General features: G+C 46.9%; 1 protein-coding gene across 1 annotated transcript in view; it reads left to right on the plus strand.

Annotated features, from left to right (window-relative positions):
- LOC117049714 (cadherin-6) overlaps positions 1-13,906 on the plus strand; it is a gene marked incomplete at its 5' end in the record, with an annotated part of 45,473 nt that overhangs the window by 13,641 nt on the left and 17,926 nt on the right. Inside the window, one exon of the mRNA XM_033154562.1 lies at positions 761-1,014. Coding sequence (XP_033010453.1) covers positions 761-1,014 — 254 coding nt within the window. The remainder of the gene's footprint in view (positions 1-760; positions 1,015-13,906) is intronic.

Here is a 13,906-nt window from a genome sequence, read left to right on the forward strand (position 1 = left end):
GGTTCAGCATGGGTGGTTTATTTTCTCATTTGCAAGGAATTGTGGGATGGCAACGTTGTTGGGCAAACACATTTGGGAAGGCAGGAATGTTTCGACAGAAATGAAGTCATGAAAAGATGCAGGATCGGAGGACAAACCTCTTGTCTCACAGCAGCACATTATCTCCGGACATTGCAGAGATCTCTGAAGTTGTCATTGTATATTTTCTTCTTCACAAGGCATAAATGGGGCAATTGTTTGAAGTGGGAGTGCTTGAATACGGAATCACCTCTGCCCAACTTTGAGCAGTCCCAATTCAAGCAAACACACCTTGCTTCTGGAGCAGGCCCTTCTTCGAGCTGGAGCTCAAATGCACACCCTGCATTCCTTGGTCTTCTCCAAGAAGCAACAAGAAGTGTTGTCCTTTGGAGAAGAGAAAGAAGGTAGTAGATAGAGGGGGACTCTCTGCTAAAGGTTCATTGCCCCTTTGCTCTCCCACCTTGTGGGTCTTTATATTTACACCAGGCAGCCTCTCTCCTCTTTACAATAGGGCACATAACCACCTTCCCTCTGAGGCCGAAATCCTGGATACACTTACTCAGGCGTTGAAAACAGTAGGGCTCCCTTCTGAGCAAGCATGCATTGAATTGCAGTGCAAATGTTTGTTTTGAAGTGCATAACGCACTCATTCCACGCATTTCAGTCTGCCTCTTTGAATGTCAGGTCTCCCTGGAAAGCCGTTATCAGCTTTCTATTTAACATGTGCATTTTCTGCTCCTAGGCTTTGGATTTTGAAAAGAAGAGACAGTTCACTGTGAAAGTGGAGGCAAGCAATCCTCACGTGGACCCCAGATTCCTCTATCTGGGACCCTTCAAAGACGTTACGACTGTCAGAATTGTGGTGGAGGATGTAGATGAACCTCCAGTGTTCAGCAGGCCAGCCTATGTATTTGAAGTGAAAGAAGATGTCCAGATAAACACTGTCATAGGAACCGTGACTGCCCGAGACCCTGACGTTGCAAGGAATCCTATCAAGTAAGCATAGACTTATTTAGGTTTTTGTTTTATCTCTGAACTTAGCATGTTTGAGTGGTTTTTTAATGCCAATATCATACTACTGTTGAGAATGACATAGTTGGTATAGCTAGGTGTTATTTCTGCTGTTTGTTTTTTTTAAAGTACCTTTTATTTGGTTTTACAAAATCAATCACACCATTAACATTCTTGAAAACACTAAAAATAAAACAAGATTCTTTCGAATCTTAGGATTTCCCTCCTCCCCTCAATAGATTCTTTAAATACCTTTGTCAACTGCATATTATAGAAAGTAAAGGTAAAGGTACCCCTGACTGTTAGGTCCAGTCACAGACAACTCTGGGGTTGCGGCGCTCATCTCGCATTACTGGCCGAGGGAGCCGGCATACAGCTTCCGTGTCATGTGGCCAGAATGACTAAGCTGCTTCTGGCGAACCAGAGCAGCACACGGAAACGCCGTTTACCTTCCCACCGGAGCGGTACCTATTTATCTACTTGCACTTTGACGTGCTTTCGAACTGCTAGGTGGGCAGGAGCTGGGACCGAGCAACGGGAGCTCACCCCGTCACGGGGATTCAAACTGCCAACCTTCTGATCGACAAGCCCTAAGCTCTGTGGTTTAACCCACAGCACTACCCGCATCCCATTACTGCATATTATAGTTCATCCAAATTACAGTCCTCCATTGTTTCCAACATTGCAAGAGTTATTTAGAGCTTGCCAAAGAGTCTTAAGTGTTTACAGTGTTCTTTTAAATGCAATCTGTATTCATTCCGATCTCTATTGGAGAGCCAGTTTGGTGTAGTGGTTAGGAGCGGCAGACTCGTAATCTGGGGAACCGGGTTCGTGTCTGCACTCCTCCACATGCAGCTGCTGGGTGACCTTGGGCTAGTCACACTTCTCTGAAGTCTCTCAGCCCCACTCACCTCACAGAGTGTTTGTTGTGGGGGAGGAAGGGAAAAGGAGAATGTTAGCTGCTTTGAGACTCCTTCGGGTAGTGAAAAGCGGGATATCAAATCCAAACTCTTCTTCTTCTTCTTCTTCTATTGAAGTTCTGATCTTCCCGATTTTCCCAGTCAATCTCACCATCTCTGCGCAATCTAGCAGTTTCATCTGCCAGTCCGCCTTCATAGGCATCTTGTCATCTTTCCATTTCTGGGCAAGCAGCATCCTTGCAGCCGTAGTAGCGTATATGAACAGTCTTTTCAATTCCTTTGGTATATCTGTGCCTACAATTCCTCAGAGAAAGGCTTCTGGTCTAGCTAGATGTTATTTATGGGTCTGCCCTGTGAGACTTATTCCAGTTCTTTCATCAAAGAATACATAAGAACCGCTTGTCTTAGCTCCAGGGAAATGGTGTTTGCAGCTCAGCTCAGCCACAGCAGACAGGGCTCGCTCCTGCGGTGTAGGCAGGCGCGTGGGGGGATGTCCCTTCCACCTTCGCCAGCCACACCTGTTTTAGAAGACTCTTTTGCAGGTGGCACAGCCAATTGCGGAGGAGTCTGTGGGCATGGCTCAGGGAGCAGACTAGAGGGGATTGCTTTGCCTCACAGTCTTCCCTCTGGTCTGCTCCCTGGAAATATAAGCGTGACACTTCCATGCCTCGTCCGCAGTTCCCTTCCGGATTTCAGAAGAGAAGGGCACCAGGCACAGCAGAGGAGGAGGAGGAGGAGGAGATTTACGTGGTGGTGGCTTGCTGGGCCTCTGAAGCAGCTGAAAAAAGTGGAAGAAAGATGAAAGAGAGAGGGAGAGAGAGAGCGAGAGAGAGAGAGAGAGAGAGAGAGAGAGAGAAGGCACCAAGAGCTTCACTAAGTAGGGAGCAGCTGGGGCATGGCTAGATGTGGTATGGCTTGCAATGGAAGTGTCTTGACAACTTGACGGTGGACAAGGTGTTGAGAATGGATCCTTAGACCAAGCGAGCACCGCAAGAGCAGGGCAATCCCTTAAAGGGAGCTTGGGGAAAGAGCTTCTTGTCCAGACACCCAGCTCAGGGCTTGATGGGCCATAGAACCCCACCAAAATGGTGGTCACGGGGGTTGATGCACATCAATGGGCACCTGTAACCTTGGCCGACTGTCCCAACTGACAAACAGCAGGCAGACAGTTTGCTTTCAGGATATAAATATAATGGCAACCATTAAGGAGATGTTTCCATTATTTTTGTTAGAACGTAAATACAGAAGCGGCTTTTTGGAGTGTCCATTGGCAACTATTAGCGAGATGTTATTTGTTTAAAAATTGAACGAAGGAAGGCAAGAAGCGAGTGAGGAGTGGCAGCCAGGGAGAGCTTGGCAATGCTTATGTTCTATTGAAGTAAATGGAGTTGAAGCAGAAGGTTAAGTGTTGAACAAAATGCTGTTGAACACAATGGCACACTTCCAGAGGTACAATTTCCTGTACTCTCGGTCTGGTCAGGAAGACAGGAAGCAATCAGAACAGGTACAATACAGGGAGCCAACAAAGTAGATACGTTCAGAATATATATCATTATCATTATTATCATTCTATCTATTACCAACCTTTTACTGGAAGGTCTCAGGGGCCCCCATCTGCTTTCTTGAAAAAAACCACTTGAGGGTATGTCCGGCCACATGTGTTGGGCCACTGAGAAGGGAGCGGTTGGTGCTGTGGTCTAAACCACTGAACCTCTTGGACTTGCCGATCAGAAGGTCGGCAGTTCGAATCTGCACTACAGGGTGAGCTCCCATTGCTCTATCCCAGCTTCTGCCAACCAAGCATTTCGAAAGCACATCAGTGCAAATAGATAAATAGGTACCACTGCAGCGGGAAGGTAAACGGCATTTCTTTGTGCTCTGGCTTCCATCACGGTGTCCCATTGCGCCAGAAGCACTTTAGTCATGCTGGCCACATGACCCGGAAAACTGTCTATGGACAAATGCCGGCTCCCTCATCCAGAAAAGTGAGGTGAGCATCACACCCCATGGCCGCCTTTGACTGGACTTAACAGTCCAGGGGTCCTTTACCTTTTTTACACTGAGATGGTCCAATGATTGTCCTGGAGGGTATGAACTCCCAAGCCAGCCCATTTGAAGCAGCCTCAGCCTATTGGAAGTTCCCCAACACCACCATGAAAGGGTTCTCTAAAACCACATCCTATATTACCTTCACCAGTACACTTAGGGATGGTTTGCACCATCCTACAAACACACACAAACAAGCAAAAACCCATTCTCTCTCTCTGGCCCAACACCACCAATAATCCCTCTAGTGCAGACACAGGATGGATTGTCCTGCTTGTGACAATCTCAACTCCCCTCCCCACCCTGAACTTCAACATTGCTAAGCCAAGTACCAGGCCCCAGCTCATCTGCTCAGGTCCCAGTTATGCACACAGGTACTATTTTTTTGGTGTGTGTGGGGGGGGGGGTAGGTCCCATCACACTGTGAACCAAACTATACATACCTCACAGTCTACATCAGCAGTGTCGACAGGTGAGAACAGACTGGAATGCCAGATCAGGCTGATGGCTTTGGAAAACATAAATGTGTGCCTGGCGTGTACCTGCTTTCCCCACTCAACCATTCACTTAGGCATGCCATACTCCAAGGCTCCTCAACCTGTTGCCCTGCAGATGTTTGGGGCTAGACTCCCACAGGCACCATTTTTCCTGAGGCTGATGGAAACTGTAGTCCAAGACATCTTCAGGGCACCAAGCCCTGTTCTGTCTTGGTGTGGCTAGAGACCTCACTCCATTTTTGTTGTGTCCATACTCCTTTGTTGCCTCTGAGCTGCTCTTCCTGCCTCTGTGGTTGTTTTCCTACCTTGTGAAGGTGCTCTCCAACACCTCTCCCTACAATACAGGAAGATACAGGACGAGAGAGGCAATGGGGAACTTTAAAAAATAAGACCAAGGAGCATGTACTTGGATGGAGATGCGCAGCAACAGAAAGCGTCAAAGGTAGCCTCTCCGGACATGCCCCTGGATCCTAAATGCTGTGCAGGAGTAGAGAGAAAGTGAGCAGGACTGTGCTACCACCCAAACTGCTTGCCTGTGTGATCCTGGAGGGCTTTTCTGGTGCCACCTTCTCCTAGCATCTTCCAAGATCCGCAAGCCTAGATTAGGGCTGCCTCGTCTTGACAGTGATTTCCCCCACACAAACCATCATGAGTGTAAATGCTAACTCTAACTTTCCCTCGCAGCTCGGGGGAGGATGCAATTAGACCGTTATATGTTCTACTTGTCACTTACTTGTCAGGTTCCCCTGACAGTTAGAAATAAAACCTTCAGACACTTGATGTTACATTGAAAACCCTCAATTTCCCCCCCCCACTTGACTGTAGCTTTAAAAAGAAAAACCTGAGCACAGAGCACTGTCAGCTTGAAAGTCCTTTGATCTCCCATTAAAGAATGCTTCATAATGTCATTATGAAGATGCTTAGCATGTGTGAGAGAGGAAATTCACACATGCATTCCTCCGTGGCCCACAAATTTTCTTGGCTTGCAGTTGCATTAAATACAGGGACGCTGCATGGAAGAAAGCAATTAGGGGAAGATCTCCGAGGAGCAGATTTTGTAAAAAGTCTGCCGTTGGCACTAGCAGATTGAGTGACACTTACATTTGTCAATAGAGTAACATTTTAGTCACTGATTCCCCTCGCCTGCCTGGATGCTGAGTGACATTCCAGATGACTTAAATGCATTCAGATGTACAACTATCACAATATTAGAGCTGACAGTTTTCAGTCTTGACTCCAATGAGGCTCTAGTCCCATTAAGACCTCATGGAGACTGTGGCCCAAGAGACGCTGGCACATACCAGCAACTGCCGTCTCCACACCATCCTCCCTCCCTCCAACATTTGCCATACAGAAAATCTGCCATCTCCCATGTCAACTAGGCATTGCAAAGGAGCTGAGATTAGTCGCAATCATCCCTGCCTATGCCTGAATCAACTTGGATACGCCAACACTTCAACCGAATGCTGCAGCTGTTTCATTTAACAGCCACTTTTGATGCACATACAATAGCAGGGGGTTGCGTTTACCTGCAAAAACTTTGCTTGTTGATCTCTGCACATCAATAAAGCATCAGAACAGACCGTACCGTTTTCATCCGGTTGGTTTGCAACCATCCTTATCTGTCAGGCTACACAGAAAGGGACCATCGCCTTGTCTGCCACTGTGAGGAACTGAAAAAGGGATTTGGCAAAGAGAGTGGATGGGTGGTTCTCCGCTGAGAATTACAGGACAACAAGGACCCCTGTCCAGCTAACTCAGAATACTGCAGCATATACTGTATAACAAAACAGTTGATCTAGCTCAGGTAGCCTGTTAAAATGTCATCTAATCTAAGGTAGCATTTTTGTCCTTGAGAGCAGTTCAGCCCATGAACTCTGCATGTTTAAAGGATGCTACGTTGTCATTCAATCAGTATCACAAGAGGTATCTGCAAAGAAATATTGCAGTGTGGGGACTGTGGGGTATTCCTGCTCAGTATGCCAAGCAGCTATGCCTTCTTTCAGGGTATGATATTCCATTTCCCCCACCTCTTCACCTCATGTTTTCCTTATCTAATATGCTGCATTCTGTGCCCAGTCATTGGACCATTCCTGGTGGGGTGGGGTGGGGTGTCCACATACAACTCCTGGCCTAATGGTTTGTTCTGCTTCTGCAAACCTCAGAGTTTCTCCGAGTATGCAGATATCTCCCTCTTTGTAGAATCATAGAGTTGGAAGAGACCACAAGGGCCATCCAGTCCAACCCCCTGCCAAGCCGGAAACACCATCAAAGCATTCCTGACAGATGGCTGTCAAGCCTCCACTTAAAGACCTCCAAAGAAGGAGACTCCACCACACTCCTTGGCAGCAAATTCCACTGTCGAACAGCTCTTACTGTCAGGAAGTTCTTCCTAATGTTTAGGTGGAATCTTCTTTCTTGTAGTTTGAATCCATTGCCCCGAGTCTGTTTCTCTGGAGCAGCAGAAAACAACCTTTCTCCCTCCTCTATATGACATCCTTTTATATATTTGAACATGGCTATCATATCACCCCTTAACCTTCTCTTCTCCAGGCTAAACATACCCAGCTCCCTAAGCCGTTCCTCATAAGGCATCGTTTCCAGGCCTTTGACCATTTTGGTTGCCCTCCTCTGGACATAGCTCTTATAATTCAGCACTTGAGTTTGCTGTTGCTGTATACAAGCAGGACCCAACCTCAACATTTTGCAGTGCACACTGTGTACCTTGGGACTGAAAAGTAGCTGATGTAACAAAGAAACAAAAAAACAAAAAATTAAACGGTGATCCTGGAAATTGCCGGCTGGTTAGCACCATAATCTCTAAGCAATGTTCCTGGAACGTAACTGATGTGAACATTACACAACCTTGTCTTATGACATGCCTGCATTTCCTTATGTATAAATATTAAGGACTTAGTGACGCCATCTTCATATATTTATTAACATTCTAGCTTACCAATTTCCCTGAGTTTGAAGGGAATAAAGCCCCGAAATCTGACATACACGCACCAGTAATTTCATTAAAGAAATGTAAAAAATGAGTTTGATGTTGTCGACTTAATTTTTAATAGGCTATGATCCGCAAGTCAAAGTCACCACCAATTCAACATAATTAGCAGCCCTTGATCAAAAGAGACCTGGGATTATTTAAATGGAATGAAAGCAATGACAAGGGTAGCCTATTAAAAGCATTCTTCTAGGTCAGGGTTAACAATGTAATTAGGATATACTTTTAACTACTACAACCTTGTCTTGTAGTCTTTCTGAATGAGAAAAATAATTTAGAATTAGTGTTTTGCCAAACCACGGTGCTACCTATTAGTACTGGGTCTCGTTAGTCTTCTGTTTGCAGATGACCCTGTGTGCAGAGCTGGCCCACCCATGAGACGGTGTGAAGCATCCACTTCGGGTGGCGGAAGCGCAAGAGGCGGCACCCTGCCTGCCCTACCGCTTCTGCCACTGCCAGCATGACCCCTCTCAACAGCAAAATGGAGGCGGTGGTGTTGCTGCTCATTTTCCCTGCCCTTGGAGTGGAGAAGACAAGTGGCAACACTCTGAGGAGCATGCTGACTCTCATTGAATCAGCAAGGGCCAGGGCGTTCCCAAGTACAGTGTTGTCACTTGTCCCCACCATCACCACCACTACCAGGTAGGGGAATACAAGTGGCAATGGCGGAATTAGGGGGCAGGGCACATTCTTCAGGTGGCAAAATGGGATGAGCCACCCCTGCCTGTGTGTGTAGCGATTTCTGGGAAACCATGCTTCCTCATAATATTAATATTCAGTTGCAGACCTATGTCGTGGGAGGAGGGAAATGGTTAGCTACATGTGATAAACATATGCGCCTTACACAAAAGTGAACTTATCACCTGAGATGAAGCGCATTGTTGTTGTTCAGTCATTCAGTCGTGTCCGACTCTTCGTGACCCCATGGACCAGAGCACACCAGGCACACCTATCCTCCACTGCCTCCCACAATTTGGCCAAACTCATGCTAGTCACTTCGAGAACACTGTCCAACCATCTCATCCTCTGTTGTCCCCTTCTCCTTGTGCCCTCCATCTTTCCCCAAATCAGGGTCTTTTCCAGGGAGTCTTCTCTTCTCATGAGGTGGTCAAAGTACTGGAGCCTCAACTTCAGGATCTGTCCTTCCAGTGAGCACTCAGGGCTGATTTCTTTGAGGATGGATAAGTTTGATCTTTTTGCATCTCAAGAGTCTCCTCCAGCACCATAATTCAAAAGCATCAATTCTTCGGCAATCAGTCTTCTTTATGGTCCAGCTCTCACTTCCATACATTACTACTGGGAAAACCATAGCTTTAACTATATGGACCTTTGTCGGCAAGGTGATGTCTCTGCTTTTTAAGTTTTAGTTGAAGCTAAATCTTTACTTGTTAGGTTGGCAACAGTTGAACAACCGGTATTATTTACATATACATTAATGAATGTGTCTCCCTTGAGCCCAAGAGAGGGTTTAGTTCTTCTTCTTTTTTGCAAAACTCCTTTGTAGCAGTGCATAAGTTACTAATCCATAGCTTGCCTGTCCTCACAGCATCTTCCAGACAGCTTCTTCATGAAGCCCCCACCCTCTCACACTCACAGCCAAAGATAAAACCAACACAATAACCTAGCCACTGCCTTCTGCCACTTCCTTTCCCCAATACCATTCATCCTTTGTGAAATGCATTTACAATACAATACAAACACTAACAGAAATGCCAGAGGAAACAGGTTGAAACTTGTAGTTTGGTAGGTTCTCTGCAGAGTTGGAAGGAGTGACTGAGCTGGGGCCCCTACTGCAGGGGTCAGCAAACTTTTTCAGCAGGGGGCCAGTCCACTGTCCCTCAGACCTTGTGAGGGGCCGGACTATATTTTGGGGGGGAAAATATGAACGAATTCCTATGCCCCACAAATAACCCAGAAATGCATTTTAAATAAAAGGACACATTCTACTCATGTAAAAACACGCTGATTCCCGGACTGTCCGCTGGCCAGATTTAGAAGGCGATTGGGCTGCATCTGGCCCCCGGGCCTTAGTTTGGGGACCCCTGCCCTACTGCATCCCTAGAAGGTTGACATTCCAGCATTAGCTTCCCTGCACCCCATTTCTTTAAGAGCAGGGCTGAGAAACCCATGAGCCTCCAATGCCATTGGACTCCAACCCCCATCAGCCCTACCCAACACTGCAGTTGGTCAAGGATGATGGGAGTTGTAATCTAGCAGCCGCTATAGTCCTATAGGTAGACCCATCTTGGTGGTGGCATGTTGGCAGGAGAGACATCCATGAGTCCCTTGTCCTTCTAGAGATGAAACAGCTGTTTGATCACCAGGGGGATACCCCCACAGCCCTACAGTGATGATCGGCTCTGTGATAGTGGCTGCCACTAGGAAGTTGAACTTAACCATATTGCATGGTGCAAACTAAGGCTCTGTCCATTATTGATCTTTTGCCAAGAAGCTGGAAGAACAGAGGCTTAGCTCCCTCCTGTCTGACTTGAGATGAGAGTACATGCACCGCTTCCCACCCATTGTATGTACCGTAAACTACCCAAAGAACCTCTTTTCTCCTGGGCATCACTTTCCCCTTTCTAGGGCTTGGCAAGGGCATTCTCTTCTCTCCACTTACAGCCTAACACGATCAATTGCATAGCAGTGCTTCCTAAGGGTGGCTGCAGCTAAAACAAATGGTTAGCATCAGGCTGAAAATTAAGAATCGAACATAAACAGGTTTTCTCCATTGCTTCCGAGAACTGTGTCACATACAATGTGCTAAATCTGCGATGTTCGGATTTCTGGATGTTAGGCTTCCGTTTGAAAAACTTACACCGCTAATCCCCAGTTCGCTGAATATGTGAAAGACGCTTGCTTAAAGCTTGCTAAGTAACTTGGCAAATCCAAACTGCGGCACTACTGCCAACCTTCAGTATATGTCTGAGATATTAATTGTTGCCCCAGCTTGAGGTCCTGGTTTCTGCAACTCATATAATTCCAGGAGAATTTCTGCTGGCATGCAGCCTTTGAAGTTGACAGACACACAAACTCTCCCTGCCCCATGCTTTTAGAAGGTATCGGGGAGATGTTCTTTCCTTTCACTTGAAAAGAAGCAGCAGCAGCAGAAAGAAAGTCTCGTGATCTTTAATTCACTTTAATCCATTCATCAGGAAGGCTTGACTGCTGACCTTTCAACAGATGGAATTAGAAATGGTACCCTGTGAGTTTGTTATGTTGAGGGCGGATGCTAAATTCACAGCGACTGGAAAGATGGAGGGCACAAGGAGAAGGGGACGACAGAGGATGAGATGGTTGGACAGTGTTCTCGAAGCTACTAACATGAGTTTGGCCAAACTGCGAGAGGCAGTGAAGGATAGGCGTGCCTGGCGTGCTCTGGTCCATGGGGTCATGAAGAGTCGGACACGACTGAACGACTGAACAACAACAACACATACAGCACCACTTAAAAACCCTTGCTTTGAAGGAGCTCCACCATGTAGCCAACTTCAGGTCCCATCTTATTCCCCACCCCACCCTCCCTCTCTCCCATACCAATCCTTGGGAGCAGGGAAACTGTTGACTGGATTCCAACTCTCCCACTTGGCAACCTCAGCCAGTCTCCCCTGCTGCTTTCCTGGGCATTTCAGCAACCATATTGTGGTTGAAGCAGTTAAAGCGATAGGGGAGGGTAACTCGCAATCCCTTGCCTAAGTAGACACCACAGTGAACACTTATCCGAGAACATTTGGAAGAAGAACCACTTCAGCAGGGCACAGGCTGTGTCGCACTCCTGCATAGAAAAAGAGATGTCCAGTTGGTCCCAGATCATACACTTGTGGATTAGAGTGTGCATCCCCCCCACTACTGCCATGGAAAGACAAGCCATCTCCTTGCACTCTGGAGTCTTGTATTAGTATTCCCCACCCCCCTTTTGCCTGTGCAGTGTTACTGTGATGCATGAGAAGCTTTTTCGGATGGCACGGGCAGGAGGGAAGCTTTGCGTTCCCAGGCACAGACCCTCCTCCCTGGGAGCCAGGCCCCAGATAATTAAGACACAAGACAGTGTAGGTATAGGATTAAAACAGGCCACAACTTTATTAATTTCAGGTGTGGGAAAACCTTGGCTTAGGCCAGGGTTAGGCAACCTAAGGCCCATGGGCCAGATCCAGCCCAATCGCCTTCCCAGTCCAGCCCACGGACGGTCTGGGAATCAGCATGTTTTTACATGAGTAGAATGTGACCTTTTATTTAAAATGCATCTCTGGGTTATTTGTGGGGCCTGCCTGGTGTTTTTACATGAGTAGAATGTGTGCTTTTATTTAAAATGCATCTCTGGGTTATTTGTGGGGCATAGAAATTCGTTCATTTCCCCCGAAATAGATAGATAGAGAGATAGATAGATAGATAGATAGAGCGGCCCACCACATGGTCAGAGGGACGGTGGACCGGCCCATGGCTGAAAAAGGTTGCTGACCCCTGGCTTAGGCATTGGGTGTGTATCCCTCTTACCCCCCCCCCCCAGTTGGGGTCTGAGGCTAAGTAGGGTCAGACAGGAATCTGGGGGACACTGCAAAATGTGCATTTACGCAGCTGGCCCCCCTTTTCCTGTTGTGGAGGGGAGTTTTACCATCCACTGAGTGCTCATGGCCCTGCTAACACCGCTGCAAGAGGGGTGCGTTACCGCACTACGGGACAAGAAGATAAGCCCAGGCGTTGCTTGGTAAAACAAAAGGCTTCCCCCATACCACTTCCCAGCTCCCTAGCTCCCAATCGGTTACCCCCTAGACCGTCCAACGATGAGCCTCTCTCCATGACACTTTGAGCTGACTGAATGGCCGGCGTCGGCAGGAGCCCTTGCTCTGGCTGCCCCCCAGCCACTGCCAATTTGCTAATTTGAACCAGGGCCAGGTGGGAGCCCTGCAACCTCGCTGGCCAGCCCAGGGGACAGAGCAACAGTTAACAGCTATGGCTCGGCTCCCGAGGCCAGGGAGCCTGCGCCAGGTCACAAAAGCCACCCACCGACAATCCTGGTGAGCGGTCATTCTTTAGCCCTTGCCGACTGATCCATTCCATCTGTTGCCCTCCTATATCCTGCAGTTTATTGCCAGCCTGGCCAAAATATTATAAATCCTGCTGGGGGGAAAATTGCATTGCTGACATTTCCATTTTAGGTGGGTCAGTGATTTTCAGCAAGTTCTGCTCTTGGGTACATTTGGTATTGAATTATTAAGAAGCAGTGATTGGTCATCCTGTTCAATTGGGAAGTGCAGGAAAACAACAGCCTGTTCCTTCCCTTGCATGAGTAAATGTGTGCCCTACAGTTATTTTATTTTATTATTATTTTGTTTATTGAATTCATATATCGCCCTATAGCTGGAGGTCTCAGCGTGGTTTATGGTTTATAGAGAAGGCTACAGAGCTCACTAAATTTTCACTAATGCACACAACCATTCTTGAGGCAGAAAAGTGCAATGAAACACCTTTTGGTTCAGTTTTCTTGTGATAGGCAGTGCAATCCTAGACATGTCTACTCAAAAGTAAGGCCTATTGAATTGTGATGCCTTGGGTGAAGTTACTTAGGTTGCGAATAATGTTACACATAAAGGTAAAGGGACCCCTGACCATTAGGTCCAGTCGTGTCCGACTCGGGGGTTGTGGCGCTCATCTCGCTTTACTGGCCGAGGGAGCCGGCGTACAGCTTCCAGGTTATGTAGCCAGCATGACTAAGCCGGTTCTGGTGAACCAGAGCAGCGCACAGAAACGCCATTTACCTTCCCGCCGGAGCGGTCCCTATTTATCTACTTGCACTTTGACATGCTTTCGAATTGCTAGGTGGGCAGGAGCAGGGATTGAGCAATGGGAGCTCACCCCGTCGCGGGGATTCGAATCGCCAACCTTCTGATCGTCAAGCCCTAGGCTCTGTGGTTTAATCCACAGCGCCACCCACATCCCACATGTTACACTTACCTGGAAATAAATGTGCAACAGGGTTGCAGCCTGAATAAGCCAGAGCATCGCTATGTTCATGCCACATTAGCTTTCAACATGATCATTACCAGGAAATTTTCTCAAAACTATATGATATTACAGAAACATTGAGCTGGGGGGAAATTATCTTTTGGTAGGTTTTCTACCATATCACGCTTTGGAAATTTTATTTTCTGCACAAGAAGCTTCACAGGTTGCATTTGTATTTTGAAGAATACAAGTTGTTCACCTGTTGAATCTTGATTCAAGGATACCAAAGAGACAAAGGGGAAGATAGCTGAATATTATTTTTTTTAAAAAAAAATCCATGCTCAAGTAAAGAACTCCAAAATGCCAGTTGTAGCACTTAACATGGAAATTATGAATTGGCCTAATGTGTTTGGGTTGTGACTTTTTTTAAACCCATACTTTGGTCTTAATGGGTGGTGTTGTGA

The sequence above is a fragment of the Lacerta agilis genome, chromosome 7 (genome assembly GCF_009819535.1).
Source record: "Lacerta agilis isolate rLacAgi1 chromosome 7, rLacAgi1.pri, whole genome shotgun sequence".
In the NCBI taxonomy this organism is placed as follows: domain Eukaryota; kingdom Metazoa; phylum Chordata; class Lepidosauria; order Squamata; family Lacertidae; genus Lacerta; species Lacerta agilis.